The 25,983-nt window shown below is 41.4% G+C and overlaps 1 protein-coding gene and 1 pseudogene across 1 annotated transcript in view; one reads left to right on the forward strand and one right to left on the reverse strand.

Moving 5' to 3' along the window:
* Nucleotides 1-13,206, reverse strand: part of CDH17 (cadherin 17) — a 54,657-nt gene extending 41,451 nt beyond the window's left edge. The window contains 4 exon segments of the mRNA XM_060035214.1: nt 2,844-3,059; nt 8,255-8,405; nt 8,720-8,851; nt 13,150-13,206. Coding sequence (XP_059891197.1) covers nt 2,844-3,059; nt 8,255-8,405; nt 8,720-8,851; nt 13,150-13,206 — 556 coding nt within the window.
* Nucleotides 13,207-24,488: 11,282 nt separating this feature from the next.
* Nucleotides 24,489-25,667, forward strand: LOC132440334 (uncharacterized; annotated as a pseudogene).
* Nucleotides 25,668-25,983: the final 316 nt, after the last annotated feature.

A 25,983-nucleotide genomic window follows, 5' to 3' on the forward strand; every position in this document is an offset into this window, starting at 1 on the left:
ATGTCACTCAAAATCTCTGTGCAGTAGTCAGTTTATCTAGAAAATGTAGATTGTAACAGAGCCAAGGTTCTCGTCCTAACTGACATTGTTAGCACTCTTTATGTACCAGGCACCATATTAAATGCTTTGCTTCCATGACTAATTTCATCTTCATTCTAACTCCATGACGTAGGTACAATTATCATTCTCATTTGAGTTTGAGTTCACACTCAAATGAGTTCACACACATGATGAGTTCACACACATCATTTGAGTTCACAAATGAGGAAGCCAAAGGACAGAGAAGTTGGTGACCTGACCAAGGTCATACAACTAACTAGTGTTCAAGCCAGAATTCAAATCCATGTATTCCTTTTCCCTCTCTGTCCACTCTCCGCCCTTCACCCTGCTTTGTGCCCTGGAGGCTGACCTTAGGAACTGCATCAGTGGGCATCCTGGCCCTCTGGGTAGAAGTTGGGTTCCACCAGTGGTAGCACTGGCAGGAGATCTAAGGAAGGGCAGGAGGAACAGGGTCAGGGTCTAGTTCCCCACTGCCAGCAGCCTCTTCTATAGTCACAGGAACAGGCTTTGTTCCTTCAGGGGGATGTTACCTTCCCTCATCCCTTCTCACCTTCAGGTAAGGAAGGCTGCCATTGTGCTTCACACCCCCTGTTGGTTTCCCATAACCCCTACCCCCAGCCTTTACAAATAATCCCCTCTCTAAACACTTTTTGGTTACTTCTTTCGAGGGGGCTGTCTGTTTCCTGCTGGGATCCTGACAAATATACTCACACAGCCTAGCTCTAAAGCTTGTGCTCGACGCACTGGACACAAAGCCAGGCATGTAATCTAATAATAACAGTATTACAAATAAGTGGATGTTAACTCAAGTTGGGTCCAGTCCCCAGAACATTTGTAGACAGCAAGAATGGCTGAAGATTTCAGGAGGTCCCAGGGCCTGAACTCACTGGCTCCCTGCTCTGCACAAACCTTATTTGGGCCAGCAGTGGACCTCCTGGCTAACAGACCTTCCCTGATTTTAGGTAAAACTATGTTAATTACCGCCTACCAGTCTAATTTTCTACAGTACGCAACTGGATGTTTAACTCCATCAATACACATATATAGTTATATATAAATATACTGTATAATCTGGTCCATATAGTCTATAGATGTACTCAGGTACATAGACAATTTGTAATCTGATGCTCTTGCAGCCTCAAACTGCTTCAGGTCCCCGTGCATTTTCACATGGGCTTTCTTCTCCTCTGTAAGCCTTTACACTATTTCGTAACTTGTCATATTCATCCATCAAAGTTCAGAGCAATGACACCTCTTCCAGAAAGCTTTATCAGCTCTCTACCTCTCCAATGAGTCCCTCATTGCCTTCATGGGCTACCTTGTACATATTTCTTACAATTTATTTATTCCCATGTCCATCTCCTCTACCACAAATGCTCCTTGAGGACAGACACGGGGTCTTATTCATTTGTGTATCCCCAGTACCTTGAATGGTGCCTCAATCACGGTAACTGCTCAATAACTGCTGAAAGAATGGCTGGCTAATGGTGTGAGGTTGTCAGCTCATCATGGGCAGGGATGATTTATTATACCCACTTCTGTTGTACCTCTTAACATAATGCTAGACATTATGTTAGGCCCTCAATATTTGCCTAATCACTACGTCTCAAACATTCTGCTTCGGGGGCCTGCTAAACCCCAGCTCTCTTCAGTATCTAAGCAACTGTGGAATGAACAAAAAAATGTGAAGCACAGTATGAGATGGTGCTCTTTACTTCAGCACACCTGTATAATCTCTCTCTCGTAGCATAACAATTACTGAACTATTTGGTAATCTAAGATTCAGTGCCAGTTAAAGAACGATTCTTAGCCTAGGAGTATTAATGATCTTAAAATAAGCCTGTCCCTGAGTTCATGTAAGTTTGTGTGTCTGTGTAATTTGTTGATAATGTGTACATTTGTTGAGGAATTCATAGTTTCCATCAGATCCTCAAAGGGTCTCACGACTTAACAAAGATTAAAAACCATTTGTTTTGAAATTGTATAAGGCGTTAAGGAAGAATGTCTCCAGATACTGTCAAATGGCAGCCTAGAAGCTAATATAAGAAGACAAAACTTCCCAAACGATACATTTTTCCTTCACTGTCATACAGTAGAATCCTTTGAGTCTGAAAGGGAGACTTGGGAAATACAACTAATTTTATTGTTTGTGACCATGGTGGCCATGACAACGTGCCTTGCCAACCCCTAACACCAGGGATCTTAATTGACAACATGCCACCTTGCTCTGAAACCCATCACCACATTTGCACCAAGGCCTTGCTTCCCATTGGCTGGCCCAAGCCAGTGACAGAGCAAGGCCGGCAGGTTAAGGTAGGCCTGTTTTGGAGATCACAGACTCCTTCCACGGCCAACTTTGGACCCCTAATGACCTTGCTGAGCTTCCCTTTGACTGCTTAGTGGTCTATGGTGCTCCCACCACTGTCCTTCCTTCTCTCCTTCACTCAGCGTCCGGCTTGTATTGAGGTCTGATGGCTCTCCCAGCCTTCTCTGTATCCCTCCCCGTTTTTTCTCATAGGCAATTCCCCTAATAAAATCCTTATATATTTAATTCCCTCTTGGGCATCTTCTTCTCAGGGAACCAACGTAATAATGTTGCCTAAGCTGCCACTCTGGCCATACCATGTTGGACCTGCTGCCTCTGTGCTGTGTTTTACATAGGAAGCAAGAACCCTTAAACAGCATCCTTCTGTAATACACCCAGGCATCAGAGCAGCCTAGCAAATCACAACTAGAAAGAAAACAAGTGTTATCACTCTTGACACAGGGAAGGTGATACTAACCTTTGTCAGACACCTCTACTGTCAAGTTGTACTGCGGAGTGTCTCGCTTCCGCAAGGACTGCAAGGCTAACTGGAACATTCCTGAGTAGGCTTGGACCAGGAAGAGTCCATCTCTAGGAACTTTGGGGGTTTGATCCACAATTCTGTATCCTAAAACACTGTTGATAGTGTTTTCTTCATCCATGTCATGAGCAATAAGTGTTCCAATACTGTTCCCTGAAGAGAAGAAAAGAAGGAAACCCATCCATTATAGGCTCTTTTTACTCTGTTAAAAAATGATTTCACCAAAGAATCAGGTTCCTAGAAAGCACTGGAAGTAACTTTGAGTAGCAGACTAAAGTTCTTAGATCGATGTTGGTTCTTCTAACCCTTTCAGTAGTACAGTGTGTGGAGAAGTGTCTTTGTCTGCTAGGGGCACCATAACTAAGTACCAAAAACTGGATGGCTTTAACAACAGGAACTTATTTTCTCACAGTTTCTGGACACTAGAGGTCTGAGATCAAGGTGTCAGCAGGGTTGATTTCTTCTGAGACCTTTCTCCTTGGCTTGTAGATAGCTGTCTGGTGCATGTGTTTTCACATGGTCTTCCCCCGTACTTGTATCTATCCAGATTTTTTCTTCTTAGAAGGACACCAGTCATATTGGCTTAAGACCCACACTAATGACATCATTTTAACTTAATTACCTCTTTAAAGACCCTATCTCTAAATAATAGTCACCCTTTAAGTTGCTGGAGGTTAGGACTTCACCATATGAATTTTGGGAGGACACAGTTCAGGATCTTGAGATGAAATCATCCTGGATTTGCTTTTTTCTTTTTAATTTACTTTTGGCTATGTTAGGTCTTCTTGCTGTGCACGGGCTTTCTCTAGTTGTGGCAAGAGGGGGCTACTCTTCATTGCAGTGTGTGGGCTTCTCATTGCAGTGGCTTCTCTTGTTGCAGAGCACAGGTTCTAGGCACACGGGCTTCAATAATTATGGCACATAGGCTCAGTAGTTGTGGTTCGCAGGCTCTAGAGCACAAGCTCAGTAGTTGTGGCACATGGCTTAATGGCTCCGCAACATGTGGGATCTCCCCGGACCAGGGATCGAACCTATGTCCCCTGCATTGGCAGGCGGATTCTTAACCACTACACCACCAGGGAAGTCCCTCATCCTGGATTTGGAGTGGGCCTTAAATCCAGTGATGGGCGTTCTTGTAAGAGGAAGAGAAGACACAGAGATGCCCGCGGAGGAGGAGGCCATGTGAAGAGAGCGCAGAGACCGCAGCGATGCTGCCACAGCAGCCAAGGAGCCACAAGGAGCCAGAAGAGGCAAGGAAGAATTCTCCCCTAGCTGGCACCTTGATTTCAGACTTCTAGTCTCCAGAACTCCTAGCAAATAAATTTCTGTTGTTTTAAGTCACCAAGTCTGTGGTAATTTGTTACGGCCACCCTCAGACACTAATACACAAGGCAAATGGTAAAACTTAACAAGGACAAGCCAACCGTGGTTACTTCTAAGTAACTTCCTGGAAAAATGGCAGAGACTGACTCCACCCCAAAGATAAAGACGGGCACGGGACGGAGAGCAGGAATCGTCTCTGCCTTGCTGCAGTTTATGGTCCTGAGTTTTATTTCTGTTGACGTCTCAGTCCAGGGAGTTCCAGAAGTCCGGCTCTGACTCAGTGCTCCACCCAGGTCTGGCTGAGTTCTGATAGGTGCTGGGTCATCTTGCTCTGTGAAATGGGAATTGTGGGTTTCTCTACACACAGCCAGAATCCCATGTGAGGCCTAAAACTTGAATATGTATTCCCCACTTGCGGAGGTCGGTTTCATCCCCTTTCCCATGTTACTTTGCATCTACTGATTTACAGGGAGATTTAGAGCGTTTGTGAGGGGAGGAATGGAAGTACCTATGTTATGTCTATAATGGAGCTGGCACGTGCAGACGTGTCTCATGGGCTGGGGAGGCGGGGCAACATGGGTAGCAGAAGAGAACGCGTATCTAGTGTTGCAGCTGCTGCCATTTCCGCTTTCACACACAACCGAGTCACCTTTGGAACATGCATCTGCCCTTGTGAGAAAAGCATCTGTGTGTTGGAATGAAAGAGTGTCTTGCTAACTTCTGTGATTGTTTGGTGTCTGAGCAGCCCTGCTCTGGACCTTTCCCCCCAGCAAGTGAGCATAACACAGAGGACACCGTCCTTCTCTCACCACGGAGGAAACCTCCAGCTGTCAGAGGCACCGTGAAGACTGTTGACGTCAGTGACAGGGAAATTCCAGTAGGAGACACCACTCAGTGGGAGCAGAGAACTTATGAATGAGCCAGGAGTCAAAGAAGTGTCCCTGAGTGACAAAGGCCAGGAACAAGTGGCAGCCCGAACTGATTCAGAGGTACATACAGCAACTCTTGGGGCACTCAGAAATAGGGAGGTGGGGCTTTTACGAGAGGATGAAGTTCCTGTATGAACACAAAGGTCTTGGTAGCAGGTGGGATTTCAGAATTAATGTTGTTATTGCTGAGACTTGGGGACATGAGTCCCACAAGATTCTGGCCAATATAAGACACCAAACAGGAGAATATAAATATACTAAGGAATAATTGAGTATTTTATTGAGCTAGACAGTAAGACCCCAAAAGGCAGAGACATTTTTTGTACTCCTTTGGGCTACATATAGAGAATAGACTCAATCTGTGTTGATTTATAAGAATTCCTGGTCCATTAAGTCCATAATTCAAGACTTTGTGAAATATTGTTACAAAATAAATTCTCACTTTTGGAGATGCAAAGAGCATGCAGCATCCCTGAACAATTTGTTTTACCAACAATGACATCCTCAGCAGCTTCAGAAAACTAGTACTGTCCTCCTCCCAAATAAGGTAGGCAGCCTCTATGGTGGCTCCCAGCAATCCCCCCAGCCCTGATATTGATGCCTTGGTGTAACCTCCTCCTTTTGAGCGCGAACTGGGCCTAGTGACTCATTTCTAATGAATATAGCAAAAGTATGGGATATTACTTCCAAGATTAGTTATAAGAAGACTGACTTCCATCTTTTTTTTTTTTTTTTTTTTTTTTTTTGAGGTACACGGGCCTCTCACTGTGTCCTCTCCCATTGTGGAGCACAGGCTCCGGACGTGCAGGCTCAGCGGCCATGGGTCACGGGCCCAGCTGCTCCGTGGCATGTGGGATCCTCCCCGACTGGGGCACAAACCCATGTCCCCTGCATCAGCAGGTGGACTCTCAACCACTGCGCCACCAGGGAAGCCCCTGACTTCCATCTTACTTGCCATTTTTTGAGCTCTCTCCCTTTCTCTTTCTCTCTCTCTCTGAATCAAAGGCACTCACCTCACATCCAGATTCTGAATCAAAGGCATGCACCCCATATCCAGATTCCTGACTTCCAGAAACTGTGAGATAATAAATGTTTGCTGTTTTAAGCTGCTAAATTTGGGGACAATTTGTTATGCAACATGGGTGACTGATACACTAAATGTTAGGCCCTGTGCAAAGAGACTTGAGGTATCATCTACAAAGGTCTTCAAAGATCTTCTGCCTTCATCCAGCATCACAGACCATCCCATATTTTCAAAAAGGGTGATGCCATAGGTGTTTCTTGGCTATTGTCACACATTTCATTGTTACTCCACTGTCACTTCAGAAGATTCTTCCTTAAAATTAACTGAAATCCTTCAAACTGTCGTTTAATACTTCCCATTGTAAGAATAACTGGAATAAATGAAAAACAGAAGACCTAAGCAGAACACAGTGACAATAGATAGCCTACATATGACTCTTGACAGCAAGAAGGAAAAAAAGTGAGCATTGAGCAAGCAGGCCATGTGAGCAGTGTCCACCAAGACAGCACCCACTGTGTGAAAAGTGTGTGGTAAGAAGAGTAAAGAGATCAAAAGAAAATGATGAGAATGCCCATAAGGCAGGTGAGGATCTGCCTACAAGGGCAGCCAAGCCCTGGGAATGGTAGTCATGAGAGCCTGCTAACCCTGTAAGCCCTGAAACGTACACGAAACAGACAAAAACACTTCAAGCAATGCCAGCCCGCTCAGCCAATGGGCTCAACACCAAGGGGTAATAGACAATAGGTGTCCCAAATCCAGCAAAGTCATAAAACTCCCAGAAATCACAGTGCTGTAATAGTAGTCGTCCCTGTACAAAACTAAAGCTATCCTGGCACAGTACAAGGAAACAAAACAGGTCAAGAACAAAAGGTCAAAAACAGATAGGATTTGAACTTCATCTTCCAGCCTCATGAGCTATTATCAGCTTCCTAGAGAGGGACAATCAAGGGTCAATTGCAGGATATCTGACATTGGGTGTGAATGTTTGTTTAAATTATTTAGCAAGTTTGATGGGATTTTACCTGTCACTGAGTTTGTTGAAGGCAAATAAGAATCTATGGAGAAACCTTGCAGGGGCTTCCCTGGTGGCGCAGTGGTTAAGAATCCGCCCGCCAATGCGGGAGACGCAGGTTCGGGCCCTGGTCTGGGAGGATCCCATGTGCCGCGGAGCTACTGAGCCTGTGTGCCACGACTGCTGAGCCCGCGTGCCACAACTACTGAAGCCCGTGAGCCTGGAGCCTGTGCTCCGCAACCAGAGAAGCCACCACAATAGGCATGTGCACCGCAATGAAGAGTGGCCCATGCTCTCCACAACTGGAGAGGGCCCGCGCGCACCAACGGAGATCCATTGCAGCCAAAAATAAATAAAATAGATGAATTATAAAAAAAAAAATAGAATCTGCCTGCCAATGCAGGGGACACGGGTTCGATCCCTGGTCCAGGAAGATCCTACATGCCGCCGAGCAACTAAGCCCGTGCACCACAACTACTGAGCCTGTGCTCTTGAGCCCATGAGTCACAACTACTAAGGCCCGTGTGCCACAACTACTGGAGCCTGTGTGCCTAGAGCCTGTGCTCCACAACAAGAAAAGCCACTGCAATGAAAAGCCCTCACACCACAACCAAGACCAGCCCCCGCTCGCTGTAACTAGAGGAAGCCGGCGCACAGCAATGGAAGACCCAACGCAGCCAATAAATAAATAAATAAATAAATAAAATCTAAAAAAAAACCTTGCAAAGAGATAACCTTATACATGTATACAGGATACTGGTGTAAATGGTTACAGTGCTAGTGGTAGTGGTAAGGGTGGTAGTAGTAGTAGTAATAGTAGTGGCAGTAACGGTGCTAGGAGTATGAGTAGTAGTTATAAAATGTCCAATTTTGAAAAACTCTTCCCAGATATTGCTTGAAATTAAATACTATGTGAGTCCCAAAGTCTAGTCTACCTCTATGCTGTGCCGGGCATGGACCACTGATCCCCAATCAGGTTTACCTGCCCACCGTTTACTTGACAAAGAGGAGAAAGGGATTACAGAGTTAACATAGGGAGGACAGATACACAGTTTCTTACCTATTTGTTCATTCTCCTGGACCTCAAGTACAGTCACTGTAGATGGACATATAGGTGGATTATCATTTATGTCTTTAACTTTCACTTGAATTTTCAGTGGCAATGCGAGTGGTTTGCTATGCTCATCCCTTGCAACCGCATAAAAAACATACTACAACGAGATCAGAGTTAAGACATGAGTCCTTCATCATCCCCTTTAAAAGGCAGAGAAAACAACGATTTCAATGCTATTTCATTTATCCCCTTATCATCAATTCGCTTAGCATTGGGAAATGAGAAAATATAAAATGGGCTGAATTTGTGAGGGTATTATCATGTCTCTGAGAGCAATAATGCACTGAGCTTCAGAACACAGTTTGGGGGATATTGGTGGGGGGCTGGGTGTTAAGTAAAATTGTTTCTGCTCTCAGATATCCATGAGCCCAGGATCTCATCACCTGTGAAACTCCTACTAATTTTACTCACCGCATCCTTTTCTTCTCGGTCCAAGGGCTGAGTCACATAGATATCTCCTTCCTGGTCAATTAAAAATGGGAATTTTGATGGCTTCCCCTCTTCCACTAATGAATATAGTGCACCTGGTTCGTTCCACCGCACCTACAGGGCCCAAAGTGAATTGTCAGGAAAGATACATCCGGACAGAGAGAACTGGAAAGGAAATAAACAATTTTCTGGTTCTCGATTTGAAATTTCTGACAACCTTGTTTAGATGTCTGTGGTTTCTTATAACTACTAAATTACATTTTCAGCTTAAAATAATCCCTCCGCCTTTTTCTCCTTTGTACTAAGTTATATTGCTCCAAATAAGCATATAGGGGTATTTTTCTTCTCTAAAGCAATTCTTTGTGAACCCTCTAAAGAGTTTGTGGGTTGTTCTTTTGGAAGTCTGAATGTGAAGATTTCATGTCATGAAACACCAATTTAAGAAACAAAATGTATTTAGTAGCGACGTTATCTGAGCACTAAGCCATGATGGACAACAAGCTCCCAGAACTCACCAGTGAAGATGATGAGACACTTTCAGTTCTTCACCATGCTATTATTTAAGCAAGACAAATGACACATAAATAAAGAACATTCCTCCCTTAAGTCTTTAGTCTTAAAGACTTCAGGGATAAGAATATTTGCCAACAGACTTCCCTGGGTGCACAATGGTTAAGAATCCGCCTGCCAATGCAGGTGACACGGGTTCGATCCCTGATGAGGGAAGATCCCACATGCTGTGGAGCAACGAAGCCCACGCACCACAACTACTGAGCCTGCACTCTACAGCCCACAAGCCACAACTACTGAAGCCCACGCACCTAGAACCCATGCTCCACAAAAAAAGAAGCCTACTCAATGTGAAGCCCGCGCACCGCAACGAAGAGCAGCCCCTACTCACCACAACTAGAGAAAAGCCCACGTGCAGCAACGAAGACCCAATGCAGCCAAAAAGAAATAAATTAACTCATTAATTACTTTTTCAAAACAAAGAATATTTACCAACTCCTAGAGTTGTTTTGTAAACAACTTGGCAAAAAAAATCAATAAAGTGGTGCTGGGAAAACTGGACTACTACACGTAAAAGAATTAAATTAGAACACTTCCTAACACCATACACAAAAATAAACTCAAAGTGGATTAAAGACCTAAATGTAAGGCCAGACACTATAAAACTCTTAGAGGAAAACATAGGCAGAATACTCTATGACATAAATCACAGCAAGATCCTTTTTGACCCACCTCCTAGAGAAATGGAAATAAAAACAAAAATAAACAAATGGGAAAGGAAACCACAAACAAGATGAAAAGACAACCCTCAGAATGGGAGAAAATATTGCAAACCAAGCAACTGACAAAGGATTAATCTCCAAAATATACAAGCAGCTCATGCAGCTCAATATCAAAACAATAAACAACCCAATCTGAAAATGGGCAGAAGACCTAAATAGACATTTCTCCAAAGAAGACATACAGATTGCCAACAAACACGTGAAAGAATGCTCAACATCACTAATAATTAGAGAAATGCAAATCAAAACCACAATGAGGTATCACATCACACTGGTCAGAATGGCCATCATCAAAATATCTAGAAACAATAAATGCTGGAAAGGGTATGGTAAAAAGGGAACCCTCCTGCATTGTTGGTGGGAATGTAAATTGATACAGCCACTATGGAGAACAGTATGGAGGTTCCTTAAAAAACTAAAAATAGAACTACCATATAACCCAGCAATCCCACTACTGGGCATATACCCTGAGAAAACCATAATTCAAAAAGAGACATGTACCACAATATTCATTGAAGCACTATTTACAATAGCCAGGACATGGAAGCAACCAAAGTGTCCATTGATAGATGAATGGATAAAGAAGATGTGGCACATATATACAATGGAATATTACTCAGCCATAAAAAGAAATGAAATTGAGTTATTTGTAGCGAGGTGGATAGACCTAGAGACTGTCATACAGAATGATGTAAGTCAGAAAGAGAAAAACAAATTCCATACCTAACACATGTATATGGAATCTAAGAAAAAAAATGGTTCTGATGAACCTAGGGGCAGGACAGGAAAGACACAGACATAGAGAATGGACTTGAGGACACGGAGAGGGGGAAGGGTAAGCTGGGACGAAGTGAGAGAGTGGCATGGACATATATACACTACCAAATGTAAAATAGATAGCTAGTTGGAAGCAGCCGCATAGCACAGGGAGATCAGCTCGGTGCTCTGTGACCACTGTGGAAGGGTGGGATAGGGAGGGTGGGAGGGAGGTGTAAGAGGGAGGGGATATGGGGATATAAGTGAATATAGCTGATTCACTTTGTTATACAGCAGAAACTAACACGACATTGTAAAGCAATTATACTCCAATAAAGGTGTTTGAAAAAAAAATCAGTAAACTCAATACTAAGACCTGTCTACTTGCTACAGACAGAGCCTGGCCTATCTGATAGTCTAGTACTAATAACAACACGTACTGAGGGTTTTACCCCATTCCAGACATAATTCTAAACACTTTTATATGTTATCTCATTAAATCCTCAAACAGCCCCATGAGGTAGAGACTATTGTTATCCCCACCTTATAAATGGGGAAACTAGGGCACAAAAATTAAGTGACTTGCCTCTAGTCTTACAGCCATTTGAAATTTCCACACTAAACTATTCTCTCAAACCAGCTTGGGAAGGGTATCCCTTTCTAGTTATTTAAGCACACCCTCTGCCCAAGACAAAAACCATGTTCTTAGTTGTAAGCGAGCTCCTTTGATGTCCTAAAAATTCAGCCTAAGTTCTCTCTTGAGCTGTCCCCCTCCACTCTTATTCAGTTTCAAGCCACACAAAGTACCTTCCCCAGGCCTAGGTATTGGGTGTGGCTCTTTAGATTTTCTTTTCTTTGACAGCCCTAAGTGAAAACAAGCGTATGTGTTCTTTTTAGCATTTACAAATCCTTATGAAGGTAACCTAAACAATAAACAGGAAGACTTTAGTAAAGGAACCCAATCTGAAATTCTCACGGTAAAGAGTCCTGACATAGTTTCTTAGCTGGTAAAGCAGAATATTTCTTGCTTTCATTCTTTTTGTTTTTTCCTCTGAAGGTGAAATTCATTAATTCAATGTTTAATAAATAAAAATCCTTTTAAGTTAGACAATAGATATGGTGGGATAGGCCATTCCAGGACCCCTTAACAACAACAGTGTCATCTAAAAATAATTAGGGCTACTACAGACTACAACTCCTTCATAACGTTAATACCTTTTATTCACTTCCACAGATACTAATTAATTTCCACAACAACCCAAAGATCTGTTATTATCCCCATTTTATTGGTGAGAAGTTGGGGCTCATAAGAGTTTATCTGCTTCCAAATCCAGTACTCTCCCACCTAACTCACAGCTTTTGCATCAAGAAACTTCCTGATCTTCCAGAAAAGATCAGATCTGGGTGAACCCCAGAGTGGATTTCCAGGAGCTAAAGAAAGAGGAGGGGGCTCAGGATGAACACCAGCCATAGAGGTGGGACCGGGGGAGGGTGAATGGAGGGGAGAGGTACCCACAGGAGATGGAGTTGGCAGGGGTGGGCTCCAAAGGTAAAGGTCATCTACTCAGCTTTCACACTTGACCAGTCTTATCTCTGTTCCTCAGCCTGTGATGGGTTGAGTCTTTCGCATAGAGATTTTTCCCAAAGGAATAAGAAACAGCCTTTCAAAAATAATTTGCAGCCCCAAATTTGAATCATGTACATGTACCATCTACAGCCCACTCTAGGGCAGCCATATCCTACACTCCTGACAGGGAACAACAGTATTATCTACTTGGAAGGTGAAGGTGAGTGAAGTTCTCTTTTAAAACTCATATATATATATATATATATATATATATATATATATATACACATATATATATCTGAATCCAAGTTGTAAAGTCCAGAGTTTACCCATGATGGCAAACTCCAGAGACTTGGGGCCAGAGACCTTGTCTATTTAGTTTGCTTCATAATGACGCTATGCAGAAATGTCAGTGAAGACCATGAGGGTGGGCCCCCACAATGTGAGTGCTGATTGACTGGGTAGGCTCTAGGCATTCCTTGGGCACTACCTGAGTGATTTTAATGGGGTAAGGATTAGTTGAATTTTCTTCAATCTCCACTGGTTCTGGTGTTTTCCAAATATTCTCCTTCACCATAATATCCACAGACGTGGTGTCACTAAAGGAATGCTCATTCTGGCCTCCCATGTCCTCCACTGAGACCACCAGCTTGTAGGAAGGATTCTTCAAAGGATCCAGGTCCTGGGATCCTATGGGAAGTAGGAGAGAAAAGAAAAGCAAATGTCTCTGAAGGTAATACAGATCTAGGTCCTTTTAACTGCCTCAGAGAGTCATATGAGGACATCACTTAACTTACCTGCTAGAGTAAGTGAAATTGCCCCCGTTTTGTTGTTGATCTGAAAGTACATGACATTGTTGACCTTGGGAAGCTGCATGATAATTTTATAAATAAGCTGGCCGTTGGGTGTGGCTGGATCATCCAAGTCTGTAGCATTGACATACATAAAGGGCTTTCCTGTTTAACAAAATGTACCCAGAAAAAAAAGATATTAATTGAAACCCAAACCAACCACAGACACATTTGCCTTCTGAGAGGCAGAAATAGAATGGAGGAAGGTGTCATAATTCATATCAGTGGTGAAATAATTCTTTATTCTGCCCGTTTCCTCTAGGATGAGGTTTCTTAAAGTATGGTCCAGGGACTTCTAGAGGTCTTCGAGACTGTTTTTAGGGTCATACATGTGTGAAAGACCCATTCAAATCACAACATAAGGGCTTCCCCGGTGGCGCAGTGGTTGAGAGTCCGCCTGCCGATGTGGGGGACGCGGGTTCATGCCCCTGTCCGGGAAGATCCCACATGCCGCGGAGCGGCTGGGCCCGTGAGCCATGGCTGCTGAGCCTGCGCGTCCGGAGCCTGTGCTCGGCAACGGGAGAGGCCACAGCGATGAGAGGCCCGCGCACCGCAAAAAAAAAAAAAAAAAAAAAAAACAAAAAACATAATTTGATGGATTTTAGCATAAAGGAGTATCCAAAAAAAGGCATTAATATGGTTTCAGATTCTACATTGAAAATAACATTTAAGAAACCACCACTTGTTGAGTTTTGGTCTAGTATCAAAGAATATCCACAATTATCTGAAGCGTTATTACACTATTAACACTGTGTAAGGAGAGTTTTTCTTTAAATGTTTCAACCAAAACAGCATATGGCAACAAAATGAATGCAGAAACAGGAATGAGAATCCAACTGTTCTCAATTAATCCAGACATTAAAGAGAGGTGCAAAGATTAAAACAATGCCATTCTTCTTAACATTCCTTTTGTCTTTGAAAATAGTTGTTTTTATTAAAATATGCTTATTACTTTAAATCAATCACTAAATAAATATTTTTTAATTTCTCAGTTTTAATTTCAAATACAATAAATATTGATAGATATAACCAGTGACGTATTGGAGTCAACTTGTGAGACCTAGTTGAATTTTCAGAAATTTTGTGAGCCAATTATTAACACCAGTGGTAGCTTAAAATAGGTTATGGTGAGAGTACTTATACCACAGAAATTGACAAATTCTACAAATCAGGGTTTTTTCTCCCCAGAGAGACAGCTATTAAAATTTACTAGCACACCACTGGATATAACCAAAAGTTTCTTGGAGTCCACAATAGTTTTTATGAGAATACAAGGGGCCTGAGACCAAAAAGTTTGAGAATCACTGAACTGGAAAACCCTATTGGTAAAGAATAAGACCTGGAAGATTATTACTTGGCAGAGTTTAGTGGTGAGCCTTTGGTATGTAACCTCAGGGACAGAGACACGTGAAATTGCTCCACATAATAAAGTGGAAGGAATATTCTTCCTGAGTTATTGGAAGTGGGCATAGAAGAGTGAGAGATAGTGATTAAGTGACACAGAGGGAAGTTTGACAGTGAGTTGATGGAAATGGCCAAAAGTCTTTCTGAGAACTCACAGTCTAATATTCATGTTTATTTTGTGCACTGTTATGACATGATGCTCCTTCATTCCTCTAAATCTTCAGTAAAGCCTGCCACACACACCTATGCTTTGATGAGGGGCTTTTGTAGAAATGAAAAGTAAAAGAGTGAAGGGATGAGTCATAGCTAGGAGCTGAAGTCAGAGAAGAAAAAGAACTGGAAGCCAGCAGTGACCATGAGAATGTGGATTTCTGGGAGGATGTGGGAGAGTAAGCTTACCTTTCCAGGTGTTCTAGAGTGTTCTAAAGCTGTAAGGTATTCTAAATTCTCACCCTAAAATGGTGATTCTTAACTAGGGGTGATTTTGCCCCCCAGGGGACATTTGGCGATGTCTGAAGACATCTTTGCTGTCACAATTTGGAAGGGAAGTGTTGCTCCTGGCATCTGCATTGATAGATGTCAGGGATGCTGCTAACATCCTATAATGCACAGAACAGCCCCTAACAAAAAAAGAATTATCAGGCCCAAGATGTCCATAGTGCCAACGTTGAGATGTTGCGTCCTAGAGCAGTGGGGATAATAAAACAACTCCCAGAGGATTGCTGTGAAGTTTAAATAAGATAAATAAAATTTAAATAAGATGGTAAGTCCTTAATGAATGCTAGTTACACATGTTAGCCACACAAATCTGCCCCTCTGCCTGTTACACTTGCATCTTTCCACAGATATCTCCAGGCTCCTGCCTATTACCTGGGCGAGAATTCTGCCTTACTGAGCCTTCATACTTTGACTGGAGAAACACAGGTCGATTGTCGTTGATGTCCTTCACTTCTATGGTGATGGGGACCGGGCCCTCCACTGTATTGCCGTGAGCATCCAGGGCTGAGACCTGATGTTGACAGGAAAAGGAAACCTCCTTGGTGAGTCTGGACCTCATATCACACACTCAAAAGTCACTTGAAAGAAATTAGAGCCCAAATAACCAATAACCTGGTCACTACAGGGGAGAAAGACACCCATAAGAGCCCAAATTGGGAGCTGCTAAAATAGAGGCCCTATCAGTTAAATCAATCTAATCATGACTGTGTTTTTCCAGCAGTGAGGTTGGCTGGACACTGGACATGCTTTTTTTCTAAATAGCTGGAATCAGTAAAATAAGAACACTTTGACCCTTGAGGGTATGAAAATATGTCCTGTTACAGAGGCATTTTAGTGGTTGATCTGCAGAGCCAGTAGTAAAATTTAAACAGAAAGCTTTTGGCTTGCTCTTTTCCCCACAATTAGCTCTCTATCATTCAGATAGAGATACAAACCATGAAAACTAAGGGGGAAAGAGAGAGAGAAGGGTCTCTCTAGGCAGCCTCTGACTTTGGTCATTGATTACTTCTGCTTCTTGCAAGGCGCAAAGGAGCTCCATCTAGTACCACTGCCACCTTCTTTGTGGGTCCAGAGACCACCCAACAGCCATAGGCAGACACCAGTGTAATAGCAGAGAAGTACTGGCTAGTTTTGATCCATGTGCCATCCAGGTTTCCACTCATTTTGATGAGTAATGCCATCTAAGAGCCTTAGCAATATAAATTGGGTTACTCTGGTCATAAAGCCTAAAAAAGAGGATACCTTTGCCACACGCCTCTCTAGTGGTTAAAAAATAAAATAAAATTTAAAAAGACAAATGAGATTTGCAAAGCATGTCATTAGCGTCAGGAGAGCTGAAACAGGATTCTGTGCTAGGAAAGAAGGTGCCAGTGATATTTCCAGGACAAAGAGTGCTCAGAGAGATTAGAGTTAGTGTCTGGTCTCAGTTCACCTGGAGTTTGTGAACAGCTCTTGTTTCCCTGTCCAGGGCTTTGCTGTAATACAGAAGTCCATCTGGTTGTATCTGAAATATGTCATCTGTCTCCCCAGTTAGTTTGAAAGTCACAGCAAGAGGACTGGCCTTAAACTGGGGAAAAGCAAACATTAGATTAGGTTGTAAGGAAAAACAATGTTGTAGAATTTGTAGTAAGTCACCAATTTCAGGTAACGTTTTCATTTGTACAATCACTAAAATAAGAAATTCTAAGCTTTTAAAGTGATACATTCTAAAAGTCTGCTTGAACGTTAGCTATGTACATTCAAAATACATTTTCCTCAAGAAACAATATGTGACATAATTCACTACATTGACGAAAGCCAATAGATGCTTTAAATTGTAGCTAAAGTTAGATGAGATTTTTCTGGGAATATCAGAAAGCTATAATACTACTAGCTTTTAAGTAACATTAAAAAGGGTAGCTTCATTGCTGGGATAAAAAAGATGTCATTTAGTACTTCTACAAATTGTGACAAAGATTAAAAGACATTTTAATATTAAGGAAAACAACTTAAAAGTGGCTTTAATTGATAAAGTTCTATATGACAATCTCACTTTTTCAGAAGTAAAGAAAATACCAATGATTATTCATGGGATAGCTATAATACTTTTAAGACCACAAGAATAGAAAATTCACATAAAATAAAGCAGATGTAAAAGTTGTTCAACCTCATTAATAATTATATATATATATATATATATTTTTTTTTTTTTTTTTTGCGGTACGCGAGCTTCTCACTGTTGTGGCCTCTCCCGTTGCGGAGCACAGGCTCCGGACGCGCAGGCTCAGTGGCCATGGCTCACGGGCCTAGCCGCTCCACGGCATGTGGGATCTTCCCAGACCGGGGCACGAACCCGTGTCCCCTGCATCGGCAAGCGGACTCTCAACCACTGCGCCACCAGGGAAGCCCCTAATATATTTTTATATATTTAAAAAATAAAAACTAGTAGTCAATGTTGTAAAGGATGTAAATAAACACACATATTATTGATGAAAATATAAATTAGTATAATCCTTTTGGAAATAACTTGAGGCATAAAATGTTTGTAGCCTTTGATAGCAAATATTACTAAATAGAATTTATTCTAAGGAAATATTTTTTAAACAATAAACTGCATGCTTGTAGTATAGTAGCCTACAATACTGGCAAAGTTGAAAACTCCTAAATGGTCAAAAAAAGAAAGGTATAAAATTATATAACACATAAACTTAATGAATTTTAAGCATTAAAATGTTCATTCTATAAATTATGAATCAGCAAAAGAACAATGATATGGTGTAAAGTAACAAAAGGAGAACATGAGTAAGTCTAGATAATGATTGTAACAGTACCAAGTGTATTCATGTCGGTTGGCAAGAAATGGAATTTAAAAAAAAAAACAAACAGCTGATGTGTTACATGGGTAGAACTGTGGCTTGCAAAACCCAAGGATTGTTTATTTAAGAAAATTACTGACTATCAGTTAGAAGCAAGCTTTGTAGTTGCTTTGACTTGCCCTAATTCCATCATCCTTTCTCAGGATATGCAGTGGCCTTGAAAACCAACAGCCTCACAACCATGGTACTATGTAGGGGGTAGAAGGAGTTTGGAGTTTGGAGTTTCCCAGAAGTCCTGTCCCCAAAGAACTGATATTATCTAACCTATCTGGAAGCTCCCTGGAAATACCTATTCATGCAGCTTGTCTTTATTTGACCCAACTCAGAGCTCACTCACTGCAAACAATTTTCTTCCTGGGGAATCTGTTGAAAATAATCATCAGCAGTTGCTTAACACTGCAGCTGCCTGAGACAGTGATAGCAGTTGATGCAAATAAGACTTTAACTAAAACACTTAAAAGGTAAAGCTTGAGAATGAGATGTCCCTTGCAGGGGCCAGGGGAACATCAAAAATCTCCAATAGATTCCTGGGAGTCTAAAAGGCCACATTCATAAGTAGAGCTGTGCACATGCCCAGGAAAAACCTTAGAAGGCCCTAATCTCTCACCTCTGACTGACCTTGAGGTGCTGTGCAAGCAGGAAGTAAAGGCTAATGCAGAGTTGTAAACTGTTTGCCACATCTTTGAAGATGTACCCAACAAGTACACAGAGCCTATTGGCAAAGGTTGGAAGACTTATTGATTCTAGGCTTGTAAGGAAATCTTAATTCAATCATTAGCTGAACACTAAGCTAACCAAACAGACATCAGTGGCTACATATGGCAAAGAATACAGACTTTACAGAATTAATTCAGGAAAGTCATTAAACAAACAAACAGCAACAACAACAAATCCTGGGAAGACAATGGGATATGATTTCTGGTGTTGCCACATCATATTATTTATAAAGTCCAGTTTTCAACAAATGATTGTGAGACATGCAAATAAAAGAAAAGTAAGGCCCATATGAAGGAAAAATCGCAGTCAACAGAAACTGTCCCCAAGGAAGTCTAGATGTTAGACTTACTAAATAGGATTTTAAATTAACTATTTTAAACAGGTTCAAAAACAAAAGGAAACTATCTCTAAAGAACTAAAGTATGATAACAATGTCTCACCAAATAGAGAATATAAATAAAGACATGGAAATTATTTTTTAAGAAAACAAATAAGAATTCTAGAGTTGAAAAGCATAATAACTGAAATGAAAAATTCATTAGAAAAGGCCCAACAGTAAGTCTTAGCTAGCAGGAGAAGAATTTGTGAATTTGATAATAGATCAATTGAGGTTATCCACCCTGACAGAAAGAAAGAAGAAATATTAACAGAACCCTAGAGACAAATGGAACATCATCAAGCAAACATGCATAATGAGAGGCATAGAAGAAAAGGAAAGAGTGAAAGGGGCAGAAAGATTTTTTGAAGAAATACTAATCAAAAACTTCCCAAATTTGAGAAAAACATTAATCTATGCTTCCAAGAAGTTCACTGAACTTGAAATACAATAAATTCAAAGAGACTCAAACTTAGACTCATCATAATAAAACACAAAACAAACAAACAGGGACTTTTCTGGTGGTGCAGTGGTTAAGAATCCACCTGCTAATGCAGGGAACATGGGTTCGATCCTTGGTCCAGGAAGATCCCATGTGCCGTGGAGCCCATGTGCCACAACTACTGAGCCTGTGCTCTAGAACCTGTGAGCCACAACTACTGAGCTGCGTGACACAATTACTGAAGCCCATGCACCTAGATCCCATGCTCCACAACAAGAGAAGCCACTGCAATGAGAAGCCTGCACACTGCAATGAAGAGTAGCCCCCACTCGCCGCAACCAGAAGAAGCCTGCATGCAGCAATGGAGACCCAATGCAACCAAAAATAAATAAATAAAAATATATAAATTTATTTAAAAAAAAACAAAAAGGGCTTCCCTGGTGGTGCAGTGGTTGAGAGTCCACCTGCCGATGCAGGGGACACAGGTTCATGTCCCGGTCCGGGAAGATCCCCCATGCCGTGGAGCGGCTAGGCCTGTGAGCCATGGCCACTGAACCTGCAAGACCTGAGCCTGTGCTCTGCAATGGGAGAGGCCACAACAGTGAGAGGCTCGTGTACCACAAAAAAAAAAAAGAGAATTTGGAAGTGCAGAGACTCATCACATACAAAGGATCCTCAATAAACTGAACAGCTGATTTCTCATGGAGGCCAGAAGACAGTGAAATGACATACTCAAAGTGCTGAAAGAAAAAGACTGCCAACTAAGAATTGTATATGCAACAAAACTATCCTTCAAAATGAGGGTGAAATTAAGCTATACTACTATTCAAACAAACAAACTTTAAGATAAAAATTATTACTAGAGAAAAGAAGGATATTCTATACTGATACAAGGGTCAATCCCTCAAGATTCTATAACAATTATAAACATATATGCACCTACCAACAGACCCCAAAATACATGAAGCAAAAACTGACAGAATTGAAGATAAAATATACAATTCAACAATAATAGTTGGTGACTTGAAAACTTCACTTTCAATAATGAATATAACAAACAGACAGACGATCAACAAGAAAATAGAAGACTTGAACAACACTGTAAACCAACCAGAAGCTAACAGACATCTATGGAACACTCCATCCAACAAAATCCTAACACACATTCTTCTTAAATATACATTAAACATTCTCCAGGCTAGATCATATGATAGATCACAAAACAAGTTTCAATAAATTTAAATCATTGAAGTCATACAAAATATGTTCTCTAACCACAATGGAGAAACTAAAACCAAATAACAGGAAATGTGGGAAAATCACAAATATATGGAAATAACAATACACTCTAATAACCAATAGGTCAAAGAGGAAATTAAAAGGGAAATTAGAACACACTTTTAGATGAATGAAAATGAAAACACAGCATACCAAACTTTATGGGATACAGATTAAGCAGTACATGGAGGCAAGTCTATAGCTGTAAATGCCTATAAAAGAAGAAAATGTCAAATCAGTAATCTTCTACCTTAAGAGACTAGAAGAAGATGAATAAACTAACCCAAAGCAAGCAGAAGGAAATAAAAATTAGAGTGGAAATTAATAAAATGGAGAATACAAAAGCAAAGGAGAAAATCAGCAAAACCAAAAGTTGGTCTTTTGAAAAGATCAACAAAATGGACAAATCTTCAATTGGATTTACCAAGAAAAAAATAGACACAAGAGGGACTTCCCTGGTGGTCCAGTGGGTAAGACTCCCTGCTCCCAATGCAGAGGGTCTGGATTTGATCCCTGGTCAGAGAACTAGATCTCGCATGCATACCACTACTAAGAAGTCCACATGCCGCAACTAAGAAGCCCGCGCACCGCAACTAAAAAAAAAGATCCCGAATGCCAAAACTAAGACCCAGCACAGCCAAAATAAACAAATAAATATTTTTTTTAAAAAACACAAGAATCAAACAACTAAAATCAGGAATGTAAGAGGGGACAGTACTACCAAACTTACAGAGATAAAAAGGATGAAATAGAATACTATAAGCAATTGTTTTCCCACAAATCAGACAACCTAAGTGAAATGGATGAATTCTTAGATTAAAAACTACCAAAACTGACCAAAGAATAAGTAGAAAGTCTGAATAGAACTATAACAACTAAAGAGCTTGAGTTAGTAATCAAAAAAATTCCCACAAAGTAAAGCCCAGGACCAGGTAACTTCACTGGTGAATTCTACCTAACAAGTATGGGAGAATTAACATCAAACCTTCACAAATGCTTCCAAAAAGTAGAAGAGTATGGAATACTTCCCAACTTATTCTATGAGGCTAGCGTCATCCTTATATGCAAAACAGAAAAAAAAAATAACAAAATAAAACTACAGAGCAATATCTCATAAATATAGATGCAAAAGTTTTCAATAGAATACTAGCAAACTGAATCCAGCAACATATAAAAAGAATTATATATCATGACCAAGTGGAATTTATCTTAGAATACAAGGCTGGTTCAACATATGAAAATCAATTAATTTAATACCCCATATTAATAGAATAAAGGACGAAACCAGATGAGTATCTCTAGAGAGGCAGATAATCATTTGACAAAATCCAGCATCCTTTCATGATAAAAAAATACACAACGAAGTAGGAATAGAAGGTAACTTCCTCAACCTAATAAAGGGCATCTAAGAAAAACCCACAGCTAATATTATACATAATGGTGAAAGACTGAAAGCTTTCCCTATGTGATCAGGAACAAGATAATGATGCCCAATCTTGTCACTTCTATATAACATTGTACTTGAAATCCTAGGCAAGAGAAAGAAATAAAAGTCATACAGATTGGAAAGAAATGAGTAAAAGTATCTCTATTCACAGATGACATGATCTTACATATGGAAAATCCTAAGGAATATAAAAAAGTTTTACAGCAAATAAACAAGTCCAGTAAGGTTGCAAGATAAAAGATCAATATACCAAAAAAAAAAAAAAAAATCAACTGTATTTCTATACACTAGCAAAAAGAAATCTGAAAATGATGTTAAGAAAATAATTCCATTTACAATAGGATTAAAAGGAATAACATACTTCAGAATAAATTTAACCAAAGAAATACAAGATTTGTAAACTGAAAACTATGAAACATTGTTGAAAGAAATTAAAGAAGATCTAAATAAATGGAAAAAACATCCCGTGCTCAAAACTTGAAAAACTTAATATTGTTAAGATAGTACTATTCTCCAAGTTGAGATACTAATTCAACACAATCCCTATCAAAATTATTTTGTCTTGTTTGTAGAATTGACACGATGATCCTAAAGTTTATATAAAAATGTATAAGGCCCAGAATAACCAAAACAATCTTGAAAAAGAAGAACAAAGTTGGGAGACTTAACACTGCCTGATTTCAAAATTTTCTACAAAGCTACAGTATTCTAGAGAGTGTGGCACTGGCATAAGGACAGACATATAGATCAATGGATTCAAAATCAGGAGTACAGAAATAAACTTTTGTATTTATGGTCAAATTAATTTCTGACAAAGGTGCTAAGATAATTCAATGGGGAAAAATAGTGTTTTCAACAAATGGTGCTGGAACAACTGGATATCCACATGCAAAAGAATGAAGTTAGATCCCTACCTCTCGTATCATGCACAAAAATTAACTAAAAATAGACCAAAGGCATAAATGTTAAGAGTTAATACTATAAAACTGAGAAGATAAATCTTTGTGACTCTGGCTGAGGCAAGAGTTTTTTAGATGTTATAGCAAAAGCACAAACAAAAAAGAAAATAAATTGAACTTCATCAAAATTAAAAGTTTTGTGCTTCAAATGAACTATCAAGAAAGTGAAAAGTAACCTATAGAACGTGAGAAAATATTTGCAAATCATGTGTATGATAAGGAACTTTATGCAGAATATATAAAGAGCTCTTACAACAATAAAAAGACAAATAATTCAATTTAAAAAGAGGTAAAGGATTTGAACAGACAGTTCTCCAAAGAAGATATACAAATAGCCAATAGGCACATTAAAAGATATTAACATTAGTCATTAGGGAAATGCAAACCCAAACCACAGAGAAATATCACTTTACTCCACTAGGATAGCTATCAATACAATAAAGAAACAGATAAGTAACAAGTGTTGGCAAGGATGTGGAGAAATCAGAACACTTATACAATGCTGGTGGGAATGTAAAATGGTTCAATTGTTTTGCAGAACAGATTTGCAGTTATTTAAAAAGTTAAAAAGTGAATTAACTATGTCCCAGAAATTTTACTCCTAGGTATATATCCAAGAGAATGGAAAACACATATCCTCACAAAAATTGTACATGAATGTCCATAATAGCATTATAATAGCCATAAATGTCCGTTAAATGATAACTGGATATTCAAAATGTATTATATTCATACAATGGGTTATTAATCAGCCATAAAAAAGGAAAAAAGTACTAATACCTGCTACAATATGGATGAACCTTGAAAACATTATGCTAAGTAAAAGAAATTATACACAAAAGGTCACATGTTACATGATTCCATTTATAGGAAATGTCTGTAAAGGAAATCTCTAGAGACTGCAAGTCGATTAGTGCTTGCCAGGGGCTGGGAGGAGAGGAGAATAGGGGGTGACCGCTAGTTGGTACAGGGTTTCTTTGAGGCTGGTGAAAGTGTTCTGGGATCAGATAGTGGTGGTGGTTGTACATTTTTGTGACATATTAAAAACCACTGAATTGGACATTTTAAAACGGTAGGGCTTCCTTGGTGGCGCAGTGGTTGAGAGTCCACCTGCCGATGCAGGGGACACGGGTTCGTGCCCTGGTCCGGGAAGATCCCACATGCCGCGGAGCGGCTGGGCCCGTGAGCCATGGCCACTGAGCCTGCGCGTCCGGAGCCTGTGCTCCACAACGGGAGAGGCCACAACAGTGAGAGGCCCGCGTACGCAAAAACAAAAACAAACAAACAAAAAAACAAAAGGGTAGATCTTATGATATATAAGCTATATCTCACACATTACATAGAAAAAAGAGGCTATCTTACAGCGACGTCCTCCGCCCCCGCAGGTGCGTCCCCCCAAACCGCGGAGCGGCCGGCGTGGTCGCAGGCTGGAGGCGGGCCCGGGGCAGCGCCGCCGCCGGCCGCCCCTCGCTCCGGGCCCCGCCGCCCGCGGACGCTGATCCCCCTGCTGGAGTCTCCCGGGGCCCTCAGCGAGTCCCTCTGGTTACCCTTCGGCCCACGTGGGTCTGGGCCACTCCACACCAGAACCTGGGCGGGACCGCACAGGGGGTCCCAGCGCCGGTGTCTGCCCAGACCTCGCACTACGACCTCCCCGGAGAGCCTCTGCCGCCCTAAAAGTGCTAACGGTGGTGTGTGCGCAGGACACAGACTGGGGCTCCGTTTGGCTGCCTGTTTATGAAACATTTCAGAAGCCAGAAGAAAATACATTGTTGAGAACGCAGCGAAAGCAGCTTTTCTTGAAAAAAAAATGGACAGAAACATCCTGAGGTATCAGTGCTCAATATATTTTCTGATCAAGAGTGCAACAGAGCTTCCCTGGTGGCGCAGTGGTTGAGAGTCCGCATGCCGATGCAGGGGACACGGGTTCGTGCCCCAGTCCGGGAGGATCCCACATGCCGCGGAGCGGCTGGGCCCGTGAGCCATGGCCGCTGAGCCTGCGCGACCGGAGCCTGTGCTCCGCAATGGGAGAGGCCACAACAGTGAGAGGCCCGCGTACTGCAAAAAAAAAAAAAAAAAAAAAAGGTGCAACACATAAGACATTACAATAGCAGCTTCTCTTGCTGAGTTACGCAATTCCATTCTGGCTGCCTGCCTGGAGGCCTTCCAGTCAATTGATATGGAGGTGCAGGAGGGGATCCATCCTTGCCTGGGAGCAGTGGACCCGATTCCCATTTACCCTCTCTCTGGTGTTGGAGTGGAAGAGTGTGGAGCTGTGGCTAGAAGCCTTGCTGAGAATCTGGTCCAACGTGTTCCTGGCTGCACTGTGTTTCTCTTTGGTGAGGCTGACCTGCCTGAGAAGCACACTCTTGTCCAGAGAAGGAAGCAACTGGGCTGGTTCACAAGGAGGGATTTCAGTGTTCTTAAACCTAACCTGGGAGCTGCACCTGCCCGAAGATGTGGTTTAACAGCTTGCTTCAGGGTGTTGTGACAGTTGCGTTGGAACAAAATTGGAATTTCAGCTTTGCAGTGAGGAGATTCATGCTGCCGCTAGAGCAGACGAGAGCCAATCTGCGGGAGGCAGGAGCTGAGCGAAACCGCAAACTGAGAAGCAAACTTTCACATCAGGCGTCGTAGCTAGCCCGTATGTGATGAACTGCAATGTTACCAAAGATGATCTCAAGACTTGGCTCTGGGAAAAGAGATCGCTAGTGCCATTCGGGGCTCAAATGTGAATGGACTGAAGGGCGTCCAAACGATGGCTTTTCCTCACGAAGGGAAAATGGAGATAGCTTGCAATGTAGAGA

Source organism: Delphinus delphis, chromosome 17 (assembly GCF_949987515.2).
Source record: "Delphinus delphis chromosome 17, mDelDel1.2, whole genome shotgun sequence".
NCBI lineage: Eukaryota > Metazoa > Chordata > Mammalia > Artiodactyla > Delphinidae > Delphinus > Delphinus delphis.